The sequence below is a fragment of the Knufia obscura genome (genome assembly GCF_036327395.1).
Source record: "Knufia obscura strain CCFEE 5817 isolate CBS 148926 chromosome Unknown scaffold_13, whole genome shotgun sequence".
Lineage (NCBI taxonomy): Eukaryota > Fungi > Ascomycota > Eurotiomycetes > Chaetothyriales > Trichomeriaceae > Knufia > Knufia obscura.
In genome coordinates, this window is record NW_027042699.1 from 865,245 (window position 1) to 884,070 (window position 18,826).

General features: G+C 50.9%; 8 protein-coding genes across 8 annotated transcripts; 3 read left to right on the plus strand and 5 right to left on the minus strand.

The window, feature by feature from the left end:
• Positions 1-358: 358 nt before the first annotated feature.
• On the plus strand, positions 359-758 carry PMZ80_009483 (uncharacterized protein; the record flags this gene model as incomplete). The annotated part of the gene is made up of 2 exons (XM_064877877.1): positions 359-607; positions 681-758. 2 exons carry the CDS (start codon positions 359-361, stop codon positions 756-758), a joined length of 327 nt encoding a protein of 108 aa, XP_064726602.1.
• Positions 759-1,051: 293 nt separating this feature from the next.
• On the minus strand, positions 1,052-4,048 carry PMZ80_009484 (uncharacterized protein; the record flags this gene model as incomplete). The annotated part of the gene is made up of 1 exon (XM_064877878.1): positions 1,052-4,048. The coding sequence occupies one exon, from the start codon at positions 4,046-4,048 to the stop codon at positions 1,052-1,054; it is 2,997 nt and encodes a 998-aa protein (XP_064726603.1).
• A 1,400-nt stretch (positions 4,049-5,448) lies between these two features.
• PMZ80_009485 (uncharacterized protein) lies at positions 5,449-6,513 on the plus strand (the record flags this gene model as incomplete). The annotated part of the gene is made up of 1 exon (XM_064877879.1): positions 5,449-6,513. One exon carries the CDS (start codon positions 5,449-5,451, stop codon positions 6,511-6,513), a length of 1,065 nt encoding a protein of 354 aa, XP_064726604.1.
• Positions 6,514-8,420: 1,907 nt separating this feature from the next.
• OST2 (oligosaccharyltransferase complex subunit epsilon) lies at positions 8,421-9,024 on the minus strand (the record flags this gene model as incomplete). Its single annotated transcript, XM_064877880.1, has 2 exons — positions 8,421-8,687; positions 8,737-9,024. The coding sequence occupies 2 exons, from the start codon at positions 9,022-9,024 to the stop codon at positions 8,421-8,423; spliced, it is 555 nt and encodes a 184-aa protein (XP_064726605.1).
• Positions 9,025-10,510: 1,486 nt separating this feature from the next.
• On the minus strand, positions 10,511-11,086 carry PMZ80_009487 (uncharacterized protein; the record flags this gene model as incomplete). Its single annotated transcript, XM_064877881.1, has 1 exon — positions 10,511-11,086. One exon carries the CDS (start codon positions 11,084-11,086, stop codon positions 10,511-10,513), a length of 576 nt encoding a protein of 191 aa, XP_064726606.1.
• A 1,618-nt stretch (positions 11,087-12,704) lies between these two features.
• PMZ80_009488 (uncharacterized protein) lies at positions 12,705-14,763 on the minus strand (the record flags this gene model as incomplete). The annotated part of the gene is made up of 2 exons (XM_064877882.1): positions 12,705-14,660; positions 14,710-14,763. 2 exons carry the CDS (start codon positions 14,761-14,763, stop codon positions 12,705-12,707), a joined length of 2,010 nt encoding a protein of 669 aa, XP_064726607.1.
• A 668-nt stretch (positions 14,764-15,431) lies between these two features.
• Positions 15,432-15,872, minus strand: LSM3B (Sm-like protein lsm3b; the record flags this gene model as incomplete). The annotated part of the gene is made up of 4 exons (XM_064877883.1): positions 15,432-15,472; positions 15,519-15,555; positions 15,605-15,697; positions 15,750-15,872. The coding sequence occupies 4 exons, from the start codon at positions 15,870-15,872 to the stop codon at positions 15,432-15,434; spliced, it is 294 nt and encodes a 97-aa protein (XP_064726608.1).
• A 230-nt stretch (positions 15,873-16,102) lies between these two features.
• PMZ80_009490 (uncharacterized protein) lies at positions 16,103-18,238 on the plus strand (the record flags this gene model as incomplete). Its single annotated transcript, XM_064877884.1, has 1 exon — positions 16,103-18,238. One exon carries the CDS (start codon positions 16,103-16,105, stop codon positions 18,236-18,238), a length of 2,136 nt encoding a protein of 711 aa, XP_064726609.1.
• Positions 18,239-18,826: the final 588 nt, after the last annotated feature.

An 18,826-nucleotide genomic window follows, 5' to 3' on the forward strand; every position in this document is an offset into this window, starting at 1 on the left:
TCACAGCTGGCGCCAAGCCCAAGCAGATCCTACTTGCAAAGAACATCTACCCAAGTCAGACTGACCATTCCCCAAGATCTCGATGAAACGGGCAGAGGATCATCCTACCCAAGTGGTGGGATGCAACAACCGCAGCCATGGTCGACATGTTGCGTACTGCCGCAGACACACAATGCAACAACCGCGTCACTAGACAACGAGACTCAAGTGAATCTAACGAGCAAACACAATCTTGTCACTTCCAGCATCAGAACATTCAGCTGACGCAGTAGGCTGATATGGCAACCCCCAGACGAACTGAATGCTATCGTCCATTACTGTCCACAGAATCTAGATTGCACCACACGCCCACCACACCATGCCGTCCTCCATAAAGATCGTCCCGTTGATACTCGACCTCCCATTCACGATCCTCTGGATCCTATCCTTCATCATTGCCTCGTACTACTCAACATCCAAAAATCATCTGCACCTCACCGACAACCGCAATCGTCCCGCCAACAACGTCTCAAGATTACATACCCTCGGCGTCCTCCTGGCATGGCAGGTCGTCGTTCTTACCGGGGTAGTCTGGGTTAAGGTGTTGGCGCTGGTGTTGAGACATGTTGTACGTTTCAGGATCAACACACCATCCTACGGCATCTAGGTGAACAATCAAAATGGCTGACTAACATGTATAGATGCTCGCCCTCCTCTCACTGTCTAGGGCTCGCGTGATGCAGCAGCAACTAAAGGAACTCCAAAAACTTCAGGGCTAGGTGGGAAAATGCGGAATGGAGTGCTCCCGGGACGAGACAAATAAGCGGTGGAGGGCACCAGAAGTCCAGGAACCAATGCGCGGCGCGGTAATAACACAGAGGTTAATGAGTCGAACAAGGGTGCTGGAGTCGCTCTTGCCGCGGTGGGCTCTACCAAATGGACAATGACAATTGATAGATGGACAGTGTGCACACGAGGCAGTATAGAAGCTTGGACAAGAGGATATTTTTGCAATCCAGACTCAAAATCAAATCAAAACACCATGCTTTTGTCAAAATCCCAGACCGCCAGATCAGTACCTCCTCCCCTCAACAACAGGATACCTCGGCTGCGGACTCACGCATCTCCTTCCCGGCCTCACCCTCTCATAACTCCCGGGCCTGACATAGTCGCGGCTCTTACGACGTCTGAACCAATCTGCACCAGCATCAGATACAGGTACAGTGTGACTCGTCGGCCTCAGATACGTCCCGTCAGCGTGAACCCTCTGGCAGTCGTCGCCTCTGACGAACTCCCTGTGGTAGTCGGGAGTTAGGTTCATTGCGTCGTTGCTGTTGTTGTCGCTGTTGCTTGCGGCGTTGCTTCGTGCTGTGAATCGCGTATCTGGGCGCAATGTCGATCTTGACGAATTAGGCATTGGGCTCCTCACGTCGTTGCTTGTGGCGTTTCGTGTGGTGGACCAAGCAGCTGGGACAGATCTACCCGATGCAGCAGGGCTCGCAGATCTATCCTTCTTAAACACGATCTTCGGTCCTTCAAGCTCTGGTGGAGCGGGCATTCCATTCGTGAAGTTCGTCCGCGGCTGGACCTGTGGCTCCTTGACTTCGATATGAATGCATCCCTCTGACTGTCGACGCGTGTGCCAGCTTTCATCTGTGACATTTGAAGTGAAGCGGGCGTAGTATGGCGGTGATGATAGATTAGGCTGAGGGTCTTTCTCTGGAACGAGTCCAGGTGCGGTGATAATACCAGCCTTGAATAGCGTTGACAGCTCTGCTTCGGGACGAGTGTATGCTGTTTGGAATCTAGCTGTGGAAGGGGACGGAGACGGCGCAGGCGAGCGGATGAGCGTCTCGGGTATCCGGGGTGGGGATGCGCCGAAGAGCGGGTTGCCGTAGCCGCTGTTGCTGGACGTGAAAGAAACCCCGGTGTTGCGACTGCTGGAAGATGAAGTGGTGGCAGAGGGTACGGCGAAGGTCTGAGTTCGTTGAGTATCTGTGGATGAGACGCTGATGGATGGAACTTGGAAGGTGTTTGTTCGTGGAGTGTCTGGAGAGGATATAGAGGATATTGATGGTACGCGGAAGGTGTTACGCTGCTGTGGACGCACGCTCGCCCTTGCAAGCGGTGGAGTTGTGCTGCGGGTGTTACGTCGAGGAGGACTGGGAGAACCTTCTCTTGCGTTAGCTGGGGTACGGTGTAGGCTGGCAGCGTTCACTGGGCCCCAAGGCGTTGGCACGTTTGGCCGTGGCAGTGTCCGGGTGCGTCTACCAGATCTATTAGTGGCGGAATCTGTGCTTGGATTTGCTGTAACCGACGGATGTGGCGACCTGGTGCCTTCTGGCTCAGGACTGTCTTGGTCAGGGAAGATACCGGTTCCTGGAGATGGCTCCGCTGATTCGACGGTGGGCGGCACGTAGTAGAGGTCGGTTCCGAACGGATAGATTCCTGGTACATTTGTCGTTTGATGATCGAATGGGACTGTGATGTAACTACCTCCGACCGTGTTACCGTCATTGTCAGCGCTGTCATCGGTTTCTTGACTGGGAGCAGTCGCTTGCTGTTGCTGGATGACGCCCACGGGCTCAGATGCCAAACCATCGTTATCATCGTCGTTGTCGTCGCTAGGGCCAGGATTGGATGCAATGTTGCCACCTCGACCAGTCCACTGACAGTCCCAGAATGTGATCAGAGCCCAAAGCTTATAAAAGGTGTGCACGTAGGTGAAGATGATATATAGTGGAAAGTAGACTATATCTTCCGGATTCCGCCAGAAGAAGTCAGCCAGCTTGACCATCTTCGATGCGACGATCATGGCAGCTAGATGATACCCAGCGAAGCCGTCGAAGTCGGTTTGGCTCCAAGCATAGACGATCAACGCATCCCAGAAAAGGGCGTAGTTTATAAGGGATGTGATCAAACCGGCATGTGCGGTCCAGACCCACTGTCGTTTCCAGATGCTCCGATCAGTGAATAGAGATGCGGTGTTGCTTCGCCATTGAGATCGAGCCCACCTCAGAAGCTGACCATGAAACTTCTTGACTTTCTTGTATGTACTATCACCATCAACACCAAGCGTGGTACCCAAGATAGCATTGGGATGGTTCTGAAACTTGGTCTCGTAGCCTGAACGAACGACAGCTCTTGTGATGTAGTTGTCGTCGTCTGGTAGTAATGGACCACAGAGGCCGAAGAAGAAGTGCTCGTTCATGAAGCCTGTTCGGAACTCCTCCGTAGTCACGATCGATGCTCGTACAGCGCATGTGCGAGCAGAGATGATGAATGCTCCACCATCGATGGCATTTTGTGCGGTGATCTCGAAGTTGTGTCGTTCAAGGTAGATGCAGGCAAAGAAGTTCAGTGCCGAAAGTATGATGTTGCTGTTACGTTCGCGACGAACATGCTTCTTTGTGCCAACCAGCCCTACTTTTGGATTCTCGAGGGGCGCAAGGAGATGTGCCAGGAAGGTATTGCCATTCCACCAAGCATGATCATCGACGAAAACCACAATTGTGTCCTTGGACTCGTCGCCGTTTATGGCAATATGGTCAAGAACTGTTGTCATCTGCTGGCGCTTGTTACCTTCATTCCACGTATCGATGCTGATCGCGCGGACGATTGTAGAGCCATGGTACGGCTCAAGAACTTTGAGTGCCTCGGTGGCTGCAGGAAGGTGGATTCGGCCGCCTGTAACAATAGTCAATTCTCGAGGTCTGTTTTCGAGGATGGATTGTACGCAAATTCCGAAGGCTTGATTGCCTGGATCAATGGTCGAGATCACAACGTGAACATTGTCACCTGTCACTGTAGGGTTTGCTGGTACCTCGTCAGCTTGGTACACAAAGAGGTAGGCGTAAAGATGGATGACAAGTCGGTAGTACCGAATTGCCAGTATCAGAAGGAAGAACAGGTTCGGGTCGCTCAGAATTAGACTCGTGATGCTCTGGATGATATGCATCGTGTGGACTGCATAGTCTTTGACGAGGACTGGAAGATCAGGGAATTGGCCTGCAGCAAATAACGAGAAACTTATGATAGGAACCCATGCGGCTATCCTGAGGTGCTGCATTTTGTTTAGTGACGCTTGTAGCGATATTCGTGGTCTTGCAGTATAGGGGACGTTTGGTGATGTGATACACTCTGCGTACGAGGACTGACGCACCAAATTGTATAGGATCTTCCATTATGGCTGTGCTGTTTGTCGAATGCATGGCGGGTGCTAAGAGAAGACCACACAACGAAGAGGATATGACAATGGAACCGAAATAGCAGTAGGGCAGACGATGACAACGGACTCGAGATTGCAGAATGACGTGAATAGTAACAACGACGACTGGCATTGTTCGTCGAGATCTCGACTCGAATAGATCTAAGGAGGCCACCTGTAATTCGGACTCTGGAGGAAACGAAGATTTCATGCACTTACCTTTCTTCACCACCATCCAGATCTAGCAAACGCAGGGAATGCAACAAATGGAAGCATGAAGACAGTCGGCAAACGCGTATGAGACCACATCAACGCCTTGTCGTCGGTGGTAGCTTTTGGAAGATGCACTAGAAGTGCAAGGCCACAGGTCGGAGCGAACGGTGTGGCCTCCATCTCCGCATATCAAGACGACCGAGAATTGGGAATCGATCCTCGGGAAGCATGCAAAGCAGATGTATTGCCATGAGCATCTTGCCCATTCTTTGTTCACGAGTGTGGCCCGAGTGCTGACCTTGCCCGGATCTGCCTTCCAGTCTGTGCACTGCTGCCATTGTTGCTGTCATACATTAAGACTTTGAGAGACGCGACATCCCCACTGAACATTGCATAATGTTACTTACCAACCTCGTGAAGGTGATCTCGAACGCGTACCGGGTGCTCAGGAGCTATTGTAGCGTTTGAATCACTTTGAGATTTCGTTTGCGGGTTGAGAAGACACGTGAGACTCGTCTCCCGTAGCTAGATCTTGTAGACATACGCTGTGGTGGTCGGTAATAGCTCTTGGCTGATGCGGCCTCGACGCGTCGAAGCTTCCCATGGTGGGCGCGGAAGGTTAGCCGAATGCTGTCAAGGTTGACAAGCAGGCACCCTAGATGTCACCTGCCTGTCGGGTGTGATATTGGGCGGCCGTGGTTGCCTGTGACATAGTAGATAGACGACGTTGACTGTAGCAGGCATAATTCATGATGTTCGAGTCGAGAAGGAAGGTGCCGTCGATGAACGTGATGTTTTTTCTTCCGTTTTGAGATGACCTTAGCCAAGAAGTGACTGACGGGTTTACCGTCGACCATGTCAATTGGAAAACATAAATCTTTCTCTTAGTACTTGTATGATCATTCAGCTGGCAGAGCGTAAAGATATCTGGAACAAAATTTGAACTCGACACATGTTTACAGAAGCACTCTGAATACCACAAATTCCACGCGCGCCACCTCGATTCCGTTTGCTTCTTGGCAGCCCTTGCATCGGAACCCATCCTGAACATGAACGACAATCGATCTCCGGGTCATACAAAAAACTCTCAAATACCACAGGATTATCGACCACGTTCGCCAGACTTGTCTGGATTCGTAGCACCACCTCCGCCCAGGTTGAGCAGGCTTCCTTCGATACCATATTCGCAAGACCCAAGTTTACCACAAGGTTACTCATTCTCGCCTCGAGGATCATACGACGCGTCGCCGTACTTCTCACCCCAGACTACACAACCACCTGCATATTTTGGCAACCAGTCCCAACAGTCTCCATACCCTAGTGGTAATCAACAACAGTATTTCACTGAACCTCAAGCGTTCTCTCCGTCACCGTATCACGACGACATGACACGATTACGGAACAGACCTCAGGTCAACTACAATGACGACATGACACGATTACGGAACAGACCTCAGGTCAACTACAATGACGACCACCCTGCCAACGAGTTTGATGACAGAGTAATGCCACAACAGCGAATTCCGCCCCAGCCGCAACCAATACTGGCAGCTCGAGAGCCAATAATGCCCATGCCAATGCAGCAACTCCCGCAGCAAGTAACATCTTTTCAACAACATCAGCAGCCATTGGCGCCGCTACCGACACTAGACCAAGCACAGCAACCTCAACAGTTCCAGTCGTCCGAGACTTCCTCGATACCTCGCTGTGCCATTGAAACAAAGTTCCCTGTTGCCCGCATCAAACGGATAATGCAAGCAGACGAAGACATCGGCAAAGTCGCCCAAGCAACCCCAACCGCCGTCGCTAAAGCCCTCGAGTGCTTTATGATCGCACTAGTCAACAAGGGCGCGATCACCGCGCAATCACAAAATAGCAAGCGTGTCACAGCGACACATTTGAAGACTGCACTGCTGGAGGATCCGCAATATGATTTCCTGAACGAGATCTGCGAGAACGTGGCAGATGAGGCGGCGAGGAAGCCGAAAGTGAAGGGGGAGCCTAAAAGTGAGGAGAGCGAGGATGAGGATATTGGGGGTGGGCCGAAGAAGAGGAAGGCTGGGGCTGGAGGAGGCGGGAGGAAGAGAAAAGCGGGTGGGAATAAGAGTGATTAGGATGAAATTTTCCACCCGTTGAAGTGTGCAAATCCGAACTGTCAACGACGCCTCGAGAAGAATAAGTGTCGTCGAGCCGGACCGCAGCGACGGCCTTGTTGCGTTTCATGCGGGGAGTATTGGCGTGCACGCCAAAGATGGAGACCAGCAGATGTAATCGACAAGATATGCCGAATGGCCTCTGACTGCGACGGAAATCGCAAAGGTCCACGTCGAACCAATTCCGACCTCTGCCGCTTCAGAAAAACGAGTCTCTCATTCTATCCCCAACCATGTCTCGAGCCGCACTGCGCGGACAATCCACCGTTACTTGAGACGAAGGCCGAGTTCGTCAAGCATATGACTTAGCACAGTCAGCGTCGACACCCACAAGGGAAGCCCTATTGCATGCAATATGTGTGCTTTGGGGAAGAGCCATTCAAGAAGAGGGCTCAGTTGATTCGGCATGTCGATCTCTGCCATGGCGATGGGGTATGTGCAAGTCGGGTTTGGGTTGGTAGGTAGATGGGTGGGTGCATCGATATCTAAATAGGATCTGTTCCCACCGATGTGGTCGAATTGGGGCCGCTGATGGCGGTGTATCTACGTGTGAAACAGGGAATAGTGCAGATTACTCAGAGAGTCCTTGCGCTTGCTGTACGTACTACGATCTCAGATCGTCGCAAGTGTATACGGGCACGAAAAACTACCAGCCTCGCGATAAGGACATTCAGAGTATCGGCGATCAGAGGTCAATAGCAGAGATAGGTCTACATATTCGCCTATGAGGAAAATGCGATGGATACATCGGCTCCCTCTTCTCAACTCTGATCCATCCAAACATATGTATACGTAGCAGGTAACCGACGTAGTCTGGCACGCTCACAATGTATTTGATCCACCTCAACTATAATCAGCATAGCGTTCCACAGCGTGCCTCATCAGCTTGATCCTTCTCTTTGCAGCCCCGCGAGACATCCATAGTTGTTTCTCCTGCAACCCGCAATTTGGCATCTGTCTTGTGTCAGGGGGTTCGCTTGTACCCTCATATGTCTTTCTTTTTCCCTGGAACGCGGCTACTGAGTTATTGTGAATATACAGCATCACTCTACTGCGGACTTCTATGGGATGGCAGGGTTGAACGCTCAGGCGACAACCACGAAGAGACTCGGACCTGAATTCTTTTATAGCTTGATACATCTTCCGGAATGCCCCTTAGCTGCTCCTTGAATAACCCGCACATATCGCCCCCTAGACTTCCACACGTGTTGTTGAATTCCGGCGTAGTGCACACATTGCCAGCTCTATCACCGAACAAGGCTGTATTGAATGCAATCTGTGGATTTTTGAGATAGTCGTCGAGATCAGTGTCTGGACCGTCAAAGCGTGCATCGGGGATACCGCAGGTATGATGGGCTTGGGTCGTGCCAGTGTACCATCGTAGTAGATGTTGAGCTCTGGCTAGTCTGTCTTCAGGGATATGTTTGAGCGGAGACCCTTGTTATTGAGAGAAAAATGACCTTGCTGGGCATGAGCAGAGAAAGGGTGTTAGCTCCCATCGCTGGACTTGTATTTACTAAAAGCTCGAGGAGTAGGATTGTTCAGGGATGTACCAAAGCCACGCGAGAACCGAAATATGGCCATGATAGCAGGTACGCCATTGATGTATGGTTTCACCCGGGTTATGGCCGCCTCGCTATTGTCTGAATATCGGCTAAGACGGAGGGACCGGGCGGAGGTTGATGTGACGGAGGCTGAGTCAAAAATCGTCCCGTTTGGCATAGGCAAAGATCTCGTAGAGCATGCTTCAGACGAAAGGTTCGGCAATATTTGGTTCGATAATTGCAATGCAGTCTGTCCTCGAACAGGATGGCTGGGACGGGTTTTGGCACAAATCTTTTATGTACTACCTCAGCAGCACTCGCTTTCTAGTTTATGAAGTTGACGCAAAAGGCATGCAGAATCAAGCTGCCCAGCACATAGTCTGCAAATGCTCTTTCAGAACTGATCTTCGAGACTGGCTTCCCATCCTCGTCCTTCTCTTCGAACCCTTCATCGTTGAACTTTGTGGCAGCCTTCTTTGCTGCTGCAGAGGCTGTGGGGGGAGGTCGTTCGGATGTTTGCATTCGTAAAGATGCTGTGAGAACGAATTGGCCTACACAGGCTCCGAAGCCAGAGAGGAAAGCATTGAAGGGCTGCGAGCATATCAGTATCATTCCAAAATCTATGAGTGCTGTTACATACATAATTGCCAACCAGCAAGCAGTAGAGGAACTGCACAGCTCCGACCAGGACTAGAAAGAGCATGAAGACATCCAGGAGCATCGTCCTCGTTGGGGTGTCGTTGAGATATTTGTGCCACACATGGAGTGCAACTTCCTGTGGTGAGGACTTGGCCGATAGCGATGAGTTCGAAACACTTCTCGTATGCGTCGCAGAGGGAGCTCGTGGTGTAGGCTGGGCTGCTGGTGTATTCGTGGTCGCAGGTGGTGCTGCTTTGGGAGTAGCTGGTTGTGCTGGTTTTTTGGCCATGTCTGCTACTTTGACAGTATGTTTGTTCGGGGTTAGTGTAGAGCTTTGCAGTTGTTCGTGACGGTAGAGTGCGTCGCTCACGTTGTTCTGTCCAAGACGTCTTACGAGGCTACTGAAGTAGAAGAAACGTAGCAATATTGCCAAGGTCGCTCCTGCCCGGCCTTCGGAGGGAATACTCCCGACCGCCAGACGGAAATTGACATTAGAAGCTCACCTCGTCTCACCTCTCGTCCCAGCATCATGCAAGGTATCTATCTCTGCTCGCACAGCACGCGACGAAGTCATATGCACCTGGAAAGGCGTCTGTATATGCTTGACTAACTCATTAACGGCATAGCTTGAACGCTGACCTACCTCGTCACACCCATCTACCAATGGATGCATCATGATCACTAGAAGGTCACCCTACACACCGATTTACGGTGCCTCCTACCAGTCATCACATCGTGCCTTCTAGGCGTGTTATTGTTCTGTTTATACCCCGATATGCTTCTAGGCCGGACCATCTTCAAGCCCAGAATAAACCACTCACAAAGGATGACCTAACATTGCGCCTCACCAATTCACATATATGACTTGCTTCATGAGCTGACTGTTGGCAGTGTTTCACCGATCAAACATTCACTTGACCACAGAAGTATCCCAGAATGCTGCTCACCAACCCCTTTTTTATTCTCACAGCTCTAGCAATTCCTGCCTTTGCAGCAGATCTCAACTTCTGCAGCGAACGAGATCATGGAGGGGACTGCTATGACGCCGAAATCGAGCTTGGTGTCTGCAAACAAGTTCCTCACACTGAAGTAATTGGCGACAGAAACAGCAGTTTTTATGTAAGTTGTGTGCCCGAGCTTGCCACTCCCCTTCACGACTTTCTTGTCCCAGCCAGCATTGCTAACTCCACTACTTGAAGATCAATAAACCTACGAAGACGGACATTTTCTGCAGAATATACAAGACCGATGACTGTCAGTTCCTTGATAAGGCGGGTATGTCTGTTCCTGGAGACAACTATGAGTCTAAGCGTGCTACAAGTTGGATTCCACCACCTGGCATGGATATATGGCAGCCTCGAAAGGATTGGTTGTGGCAATCGTATAAGTGCAGGACCGACGCTGACATTAGGGCTAACGAGAACAATGGAGGAACTAACTGAGGCGTATCTAGCGAGGGGCAACATATGCACGTTGAATGTTGGGAGTTATTGCTTGTAGGTTTAAGTATTGATAAGGCATGCTAATAAAAAAATCTTAGATTCTTGCTCCAGAGGTGTGACATGTTGCATGAAGCAAGAAACCATATGATACTGATGACATGTCTCTAGCGCTAAGCAACACGACACCTTGCTCTTCATAACTGAGCAACCACAACCCGTCCATGCTCCCAGAATACGAACAGTGGACATATCTCACAAATCATACAAACCTTGATCGCGCCCTGCCATCCACGCTTTACGGTCGCTTCGCATGTCCGAGAGGCCCACCAACATTTATTGATCTGATACCTTCCGCCCAACTACCTGAGACATGACCAGGGCCGTTCCTGCCCACACGCCTAAATGCCTTCCTCGTCCACCCTCGTCCACCCTCGTCTTCCCTTCGCCAACCTCATGAGGACGCGTATGTCTCCAATAATCATCCTTCTGACCCTCCGACATCCACTGAAGCTTATCAGTCATAGCGATAGTGTCTGACGTCTTCGGCTTACTCGATTTTGTACCATCACTATCTCCTTCGACCACTTCGATGCTGGCACCGTCTGCATCCGCCTCAAGCCGTGTTCCAGGCATCAATCGGTCGCAGAAGGCACGAAGATCGGCGTCCATATTGCCCGCAAACACACACCAAAATTTGAGTACATTTGGGTTGAACAGAGATGCAGTGGTATTGTGGAGTTGGAGTTCCTTGATGAGGTCCGCCATGCCAGGTTCGAGCGTGACTGTTGTTTTAACAGTCGATGTCTTGGTCGGAGTGGTTGTAGTTGAGTTTGTGCCATTAGTGCTTGATGGGAGCACGACGGATGAAGCAGCGACAGCAGCGGTGATCAAGGTTGTTGGGATATGCATCTTGAAGGATATGTTGTGATGCTCTGATACTTTGGGTTGATGAGGTTTGTGAGAGAGAGAAGGTAAGTTAAGAGCAAAGACAACGGACGAGACATTTATACCAGTGATTTGTGCTTAACGCAGGAGAACGTGCGCAGGTCCGATTTGTGGTTCTGGTAGGGTGTGAGCGTATTCTTGCTTCGATGGCCACACACTATCACCAACCAAATCCTGTATGGACCACTTCAGGCGAGGCTAGCGAAGTGCACCATTTCGAACCAATAATGCAAACTTCGATTTCTGGTCACAGCATGCCATGAGCCAGAGAACACATCCGGACCCTCAGTCTGCGGAGCCATAGGTGCTTCAGTAGTACCATCAACTTCGCGCCTTTTTCGTGTGAGGAAGCACACTGCGGTACAGACGAACCCGACCATACTTCCCTGCAGTCATGGCTGATACACGATTGACCAGCAGCACATCTAGCGGCGTGTGGAACCAATGTTTGCACAGTACAATCTCCATATCAACAACAAAAGCCAAAACGGCTCTTTCAGAGTTCAGACACTGTTCTCGAGCATCAATATTTGCTCAGTACTTCAGCATAAGCAACCGTTCAACTACCTGCTACCGTGAATCACAGATCGCACCACCTCGGTCAAGATGTACCTCCATGCTACGACCTCCGTCCTTACCTTCATCTCCGCCGTGACCTTGCTCAGCAACACAACCGACGCCCTTCCCATAACACCGATATCTACCCAAGCGCAATGCGGCACCCTAGTCTGCGACACAATACCGTGTCACATGGCCTACCACCGTGACCGATCCAGTCGCCTGCCATCGCAAAGCCAGACCCAGACTCGGCAAAGCCAAAACAGTGCCGCGTCCGAGTCTGTTATGTTGGGGGGGTCGTCGCCTTGTTATCTTGGGTGGAAAGACTGCGATGACTTGAACAGATAGCTCACTGGCAAGATCAGCACCGACAACGACACAGATACCGTCACTGCCGACGATCTGGCTCGCAATACAGAAACGCAAACCGACCAAGACCACTCACCCTCCCTATCCCCGCTCACCCCGGACACAAACGATAATGGCCGCCTCAGGGATCAGATGCAGCCAACGAATACCACAGTGCCACGCCCAACTCCCAACTCAGGATTCCAGCCAGGCACCGCACTTCAACATGCCACCCTCAGTCTCTATCATGTCATGTCCCAACGAATTTATCGACTGCTTGAATAAGCATTTAGCGGTCTTCCTGGCCAGCTGAGTCAACGCAACGACTCCAGACAGGTGGCGAAGGGTCGAAGCTGGCACGACCAGAATGTCTGCGCAACTGAACGGCAGTGCCATGCTAGCTGGGTCTGTCGTGGTGGGGACTCAGCGCTTGTTGGCTTGAGGATCGGATGTCCAGAGCAACTATGGATACTAAATGAGAAAAAAAAGGAGGACCTTTAACGACCTCGGAGTAGTACCTTCGATGATTGAGAACAGGTACTATATTCTAGGAAGGCAAGGGCAAGACCGGGTTGGAGGATGTTTCGCTGCTTGAGTTGTGCAATCCGTTGCAGCAACGGTGGTCTATCGTGATGTATAGAACGCGTCGTTCAGTGTCTAGCAGGCTATGACATCGTCACTTCGTCTTTGCACCTCCGACAGCAGACCCATTGGCGTATGTCGTGCTCTCCTTCGCCGTTGCACCTGCCGTCTTTGCACCACTAGTACCAGAAGCCCCAGGAATTACCTTATCCTTCATCTTCTCCCTACCCGTCCACCCTGCGCCATGGGCCTGCGCCTCAGGTTTACTGTTCAAGCTGCCAAGCTCGAAGCCAACACCCTTGACTATACCAAGACCTTTCGTTCTTCCTTCTCTGAACAATATTCTATCGCCGATGGCGAGGTACTCCGGTCGTTGCACGAATCTGAAGGCCACTGTTGCCCTGTCGCCAGTTCTGATGTACTCGCGATCAATCTCGATGATAGCACAAGTTTGTGAGACTGGCCCAACATGCAGCATGGCTTGATATTTCGGTCGAATTGTGGTTGCGTGAGACAATATGAGGACTTCGGCTGTGAACTCCCTGTAGACCTTCGGGGGAGTGTCGAGCTTCGGTAATACGACCATACCCTTTCGGACCTCTTTTCTGCGTATCCTCTTCAGTGCGAAGCTAGCAGATTGTCCTGCGGATGCGAAGGGAACAGATATCCTCTTTCGCTCGATTGATCGAATATTGGTTGTTTGGAAACCGCCGAGAGAATCTGGACCGACCTGTACCGTATCGCCTGCGTGTATGACGCCAGACTTCACAACACCGCTAACAACTGTGCCGACGAACGGAACGGAGAATGTATCGTTGATATGAAACTCGAATGGGGCTTCAGCATCGTAGTGACCGTGGTGAGGAAGAATGTTGAGGAACGTGCGGACCAGATCGAGACATTCACCAGTGACATTCGAGACCTGGAAGATCGGACATATCCTCTGTGAAACAAACTGTGTTGCTGTTTGGACAGTCTCTTGGTGGGTCTTGATGAATATAGGAATCTTGCGGGCACCGGGAGACTTCAATATGCGTGTCAATTGAGTGATAGTCTGCTCGAGAATTTGAGGAGGACATATGTCGATCTTGGTGATGACAACCATGACGGGGACGTTGAGAGCCAGAGCGATGCCGAGGTGTTCTTTCGACATGCCTATCAAGCCGTTGTTTGCTGCGACCATAAGCAGGCAATAGTTAGGAGAGGAGCTGAGAAGACCAAAGACGGTGGTGCGGAGATACCGTTCGTGGCCTGCCAGGTCGGTGAAGGAGATGACTTTGGCAGAGCGAGTGCCTATTTCATTCCAGGTGAGTTTGCGACCTGGAACATTGCTGCTGACAATCTCGCCCTTGGTGTCGAAGCCCATGATTTCCATGCCGACTGAGCTGGTTCGGCCAGACTCGATTTCGTGCTTGTGGCGGAAGAGGTTGACACGGGCTTTGCCTCTGCCGTCATCGAGACCGCCTTTGACAAGGACACCGAGCATAGTGGACTTGCCTGCGTCGACATTGCCAACAACAGCTATTCTTGTTTCAATGACCTCTTCTGGGGTAGGTGGAGATTGTCTTATGAGGACCTTGCCGTAGCATGCAGTCTCTTTTGTGGATGATGTTGCATCAAACTTGCCGCCAACGTTGTGTGAGAGTAAGACGCTGACGTCTGCAGTGAGGGCTTTCGAGGCCTCGACTACCCTTGCCAGGGCCTGATCCCACTGCTCTTTCGTGAAGCCCATAACGTCGCCACTGTCCTCTTGACCCACATTGAATAGAGTCTCACCGTGACCTTCGTCGAGTCGAGCTTGCACTAGGCCAGTCAACTGCTGTAACGTAGCACCGGCATCTTCAGAAGTGTCGAGCAACCAGTCCTTCAGCTTGACTTGGTTCGGGGCATCGGAGAGACCTAGCTGGTCGATGATATCGAGTTCGGCATGATCTTCGGTGACAGAGGAGCGACCAGCAGTCGAGTAGCCACTGTCGCTGGGATCTACTGAGGCGCGTTGACCGAGCTTGGCTTGCTCCTTTTGTACATAGTCGGCGAAGTCAGAGAGAGCCTGTAATGGCGGTCAGTACGGGCAATAATGTTGAATAGGTGGTGCGCACAAGCTCTCCCTTCCGCCGCTCCTGGGGCGTTTGCTTGTTTGGTCTAGCTGACATAGTGTTGTGGTATTGATACAGAATGAGCAACTATAAGTGGCAAGGATTAAGTAGTGAAGTAGATATGACTGTGAATTGAAATCGCCCCCGCGCTCATTGAGGTATCCTAGTGATCATTTTGGTATGTGAAGTTGGGAGGAAGCCAGCTATCAACACTGACAACAGTAACAACACATCTTTGCTTGACTTTGAACGAATTTGCGTTGTGATTGAGTCGTGGTTTGTGAGCAGACAGGACCTGATATAATCGCGGTGCAGGCATGGAAGGTGCAGGGCAGGTCGAGCTCTCATCGAGTCATCGCATGGTCCGGTTGCCCCACTTGGCCTGCCCTATCAGAACCGTGCTTGTTCATATTCAATTGTTCTTGAAATCCAGATCCTGCGCACTGGATGTCGGCCTGGTCAGCTCTTTCGTGCGATGTTGACTCCTGCCTTTTCTCTTTCTAAGCCAAGCGTCGCCTTTCTTCTCTGTGATTTCGAGTCATCGTAGCCGTGGGTTTCGATGGGGCAAATATGAGTCTTGTTGATCGGGCTGTGCTTTGTCTTTGTGTATGACTGGCTGTCAATATGATTGATCTCAACAGTGAATCATGGCATTTTCCTCCATTCTGCATTCTGGAGAAAGTATGCTGGCTTTCTCGAGATAGAGCTTCTGTTGCGGTGGCTCGTCACGACGGAGGCTGTGGTGAGATGAGGACAACAGAGTCGCCTGCAATCTGTTAGCAAAAGTTCCCCATGCAGCGTAGCTCTCCTACCTCGAACAAACAGCATTTCTGACTGTTTCTTGGTTGTCTATGCCGCTGTTAGTTTGTGCGCCTCCATTCTCCGGCATACCGCATACCTTGACTGTTTCCTGTCCATCATCGTCCTCCTCGATGGTGAAGATGGTCTCCTCTACCTCACCGAGAACGAGGTTGCAGTGACTATCGTAGGCCTGTAGATATGGTTAGAACGTGGTTTACAGCCCTCATTTTTGTTGCTCTCACATGTAATCGACCCTTGAGTTCGCGATCACCACGCAATTTGACAAAAACTATTTCATCCAGTGATAGTCGCACAAGATCGAGGGGCTCCGACACCGAGCCGCCCTGGTCACCAGAGTCTGCCATCTTGCTAGCATAGACAGATAGCCGGATGTGACTGTATTTCGTGGGATGCCAGTGGTCAAGAAAGATGTGTACGAGAACTGGCACACCAACAGAAGCTCCGCAGTCTGTGTCCAAGAGAGGAAGGTGCGCCGCAGAAATTGTTCTCTCCTCCTGGAGCACACCCAGATGCAGTTGAGTTCTTTGCCAGCTTCGCGACTCATATCACGCTCATTACAGCTTCACAAGGCCTTATGAAGGCAGTGTTGCCTCTCGCGAGGTCAGTCAGACATGCCGCCATAACAACAAACCCGCCGCCATCACGAATACCTCACCTGGAATATCACATCCTCCGCAAGCTCGACAGGCCCCGAAGGCCATCCATCCAGGCCAACAAGCTCCAGCAACAGAAAAGACACAGGAGCTCTGCTGTTGATCTTAGCTTTTCTTCCCAGCCGTGGGCCGCACCCGAGTTCGACAATCCATTCCTTGACCGCGAATCTGATACACCACAAAACGAGACCTCACAAACAGCAGCTAGCCCTCAACGCATCTCTGCCAAATCATCGAAAGTCGATTTCATCGCCAACCAGATCATACAATCAGATGCTGCTGGTTCGCCTAGTTATGTTTCCCTCGGATCTCCTGATCATGAAATTTCTGCCTCGGAGCTGCTCGACGAGGCCAACCCCGAACGACTTCTAGCATGGCTTTCGGCTCATGTTACTGGTAAAACTTTCATTGGTGTTGCCAGTAACGAGGACTTTGAGAGAGCTTTCTGCGCCCTCGATCCAGGAGTTCTCGTTGAGCCATTCAAGCAAGCACAGAGGTACATGAGAGAGTCCAGAAAGACTGACGACTATGAGTTTGCCTTTGAGAGATCCTTGGTCAATCGCGTACGCCGTTTCGCCAACACCATAGATTTCATACTTGTCACTAGGCAAGAGGCTGGTAGGTCTCTGACACTCAACCTCTGTCGACACGCTCTCAAATGCGCCGCTAGCGTGGGCGACCTTCGCATGGCCAGTCATATCTGGGATGCCTTGATGCTCCCGAACAACATTCAGCCTGACATAGAATGTTACAATGCCTATTTCAATGCTCATGTATGGAATTTGGCTTACAGCGAGATTGCCTCGGTCAGCATGCGCAATACCACCCGCAACCTCGAGTTACGTTCCAAGTTTAGGAGACCAAAGAACTTGCTTGGCTATAGAGTGAGTCCAGAAACAGCGCCGAAAGAACCAGAACGGGCACTCCGCGCACGTGTCTTGGCCCTGTTCCAGGAGGTCAGCAGCAGAGGTCTGGTCAGCAACGAGGAAACATTCACAACTCTCATGATCGGCCTTGCCAAAGCTGGTGATCTTGCTGGAGTCGACAGTATCCTCAAGTCCGTCTGGAACATCGACGTAAACGCCCTGAACAGTTTCGACGAAGAGGAAATTGAAAGTCCGACCTATTACAGCGACTCCCATGCCTTGAGGCCAACTGGAAAGCTCTTGGCTGCAATAGTACACTCTTATGCCATCAACAATAGTGCTGAAAAGGCTTGGAGTCTCCTTGATTACACTTCAAGGAACTACGCTATCGACATACCCGAGTCTGTCTGGACCGAGCTCTTCGAATGGTCTATGGTCCTAAGTATGAATAGATCTCGGGTACGGCGAGACCAAGGTCAGTCAGCAGGCAAAATCCCTCAGCAAGAGGTCGAAAATCTTTACAAGAAGATGGTAGATGTTCCCTACAACGTGAGGCCCAACGCCATCATACTCAGCATACGGGCGAAGAATCTTAGACAGCGAAGGCTCCTAGACGTGGCGCTAGACAACCTTCGCCATCTTCAACATGATATGGTGCAGCACCTTAAGCAGCTTCACCTGATGGTTGAGACCATCAAGGCTGTCGTTGAGGATTCGCGCGGGATCATTCAGAACGGGATCGTCTCCCAGAAGTTCGTCGACTTCAGACGTGATTTCCAGATCGCTTATCTCAAGGCAATTCAGCAGCACGACATCCTTGTGCTTGAAACAAAACGCCTACTCAAGGAAGATGACTGGTTCGGTTCGGACAAGCAACAAATTTGGCCAAGGCAACGTCTTCCACAAACAATTGAAGAATTTCAGGCATACCTGCCTCCACTTCTCAAATACAAGACTAGAACTGGCCTTGTGGAGCTTCATGTCTCCCAACATCGTGGGCAGGCTTCTCAAGATGGACCTGTTCGGGACTTGTTGTGGGAGGCAACTCAGATCTGGCACGCGTTAGAGCCTGTGGACCTGTTTCGTTTGGCTACAAATCTCAGAGTACTTCCGCGAGAGCTTGAGGAAGCGCAATCCAATAGGGTACGTATTCACATGCCTCTCCGGAGATCTGGATCCAAGTGGGCATGACCGGCAGATCTTGTACAGCATAATGTTCTCGTCTGAACTCAGCGATGTACAAAATGTATACATACATACACCACCCATCTCATTGTCCAGATGCTTGCTCGACATGGTGCCTTCGCTTCATATCGAGTATGCGACTCCTCGGGGATGCATGACCGAAGACCCCGAAATGCTGTAAGTAACCTTTTCAAACATGCCATGATCCGGCAGGCCGTCGACAGAATAATTGGCAAAGTCCGGACATGACCTACAATAGACCTCTTCCACGATGAGCTTACTGACAGCTATATAATGAATGATATCATGTTGATACACAGCGAGAAATAATCTCCTGCCTCTACTGTATATACTATAGCATTCTCGCCATCAGTAAAGTGTTATACGTGGTTGTGCGGGTACGTTGAAGATACTTACTTAAATTCGTGGTTGAAGACTTTGCCAATTATTTTGTCAACCGCCTGCCAGGTAGCTCCTGCCATGTCAGGTCTCTTCTGTCTGCAACCAGCTGAGTTGCTGCTGGGTCCAGTCCTCTACTCCTCGATTGACTTTGCCATCTCGCGATACGCCTCGCTGGACTACTCACTAGTACGG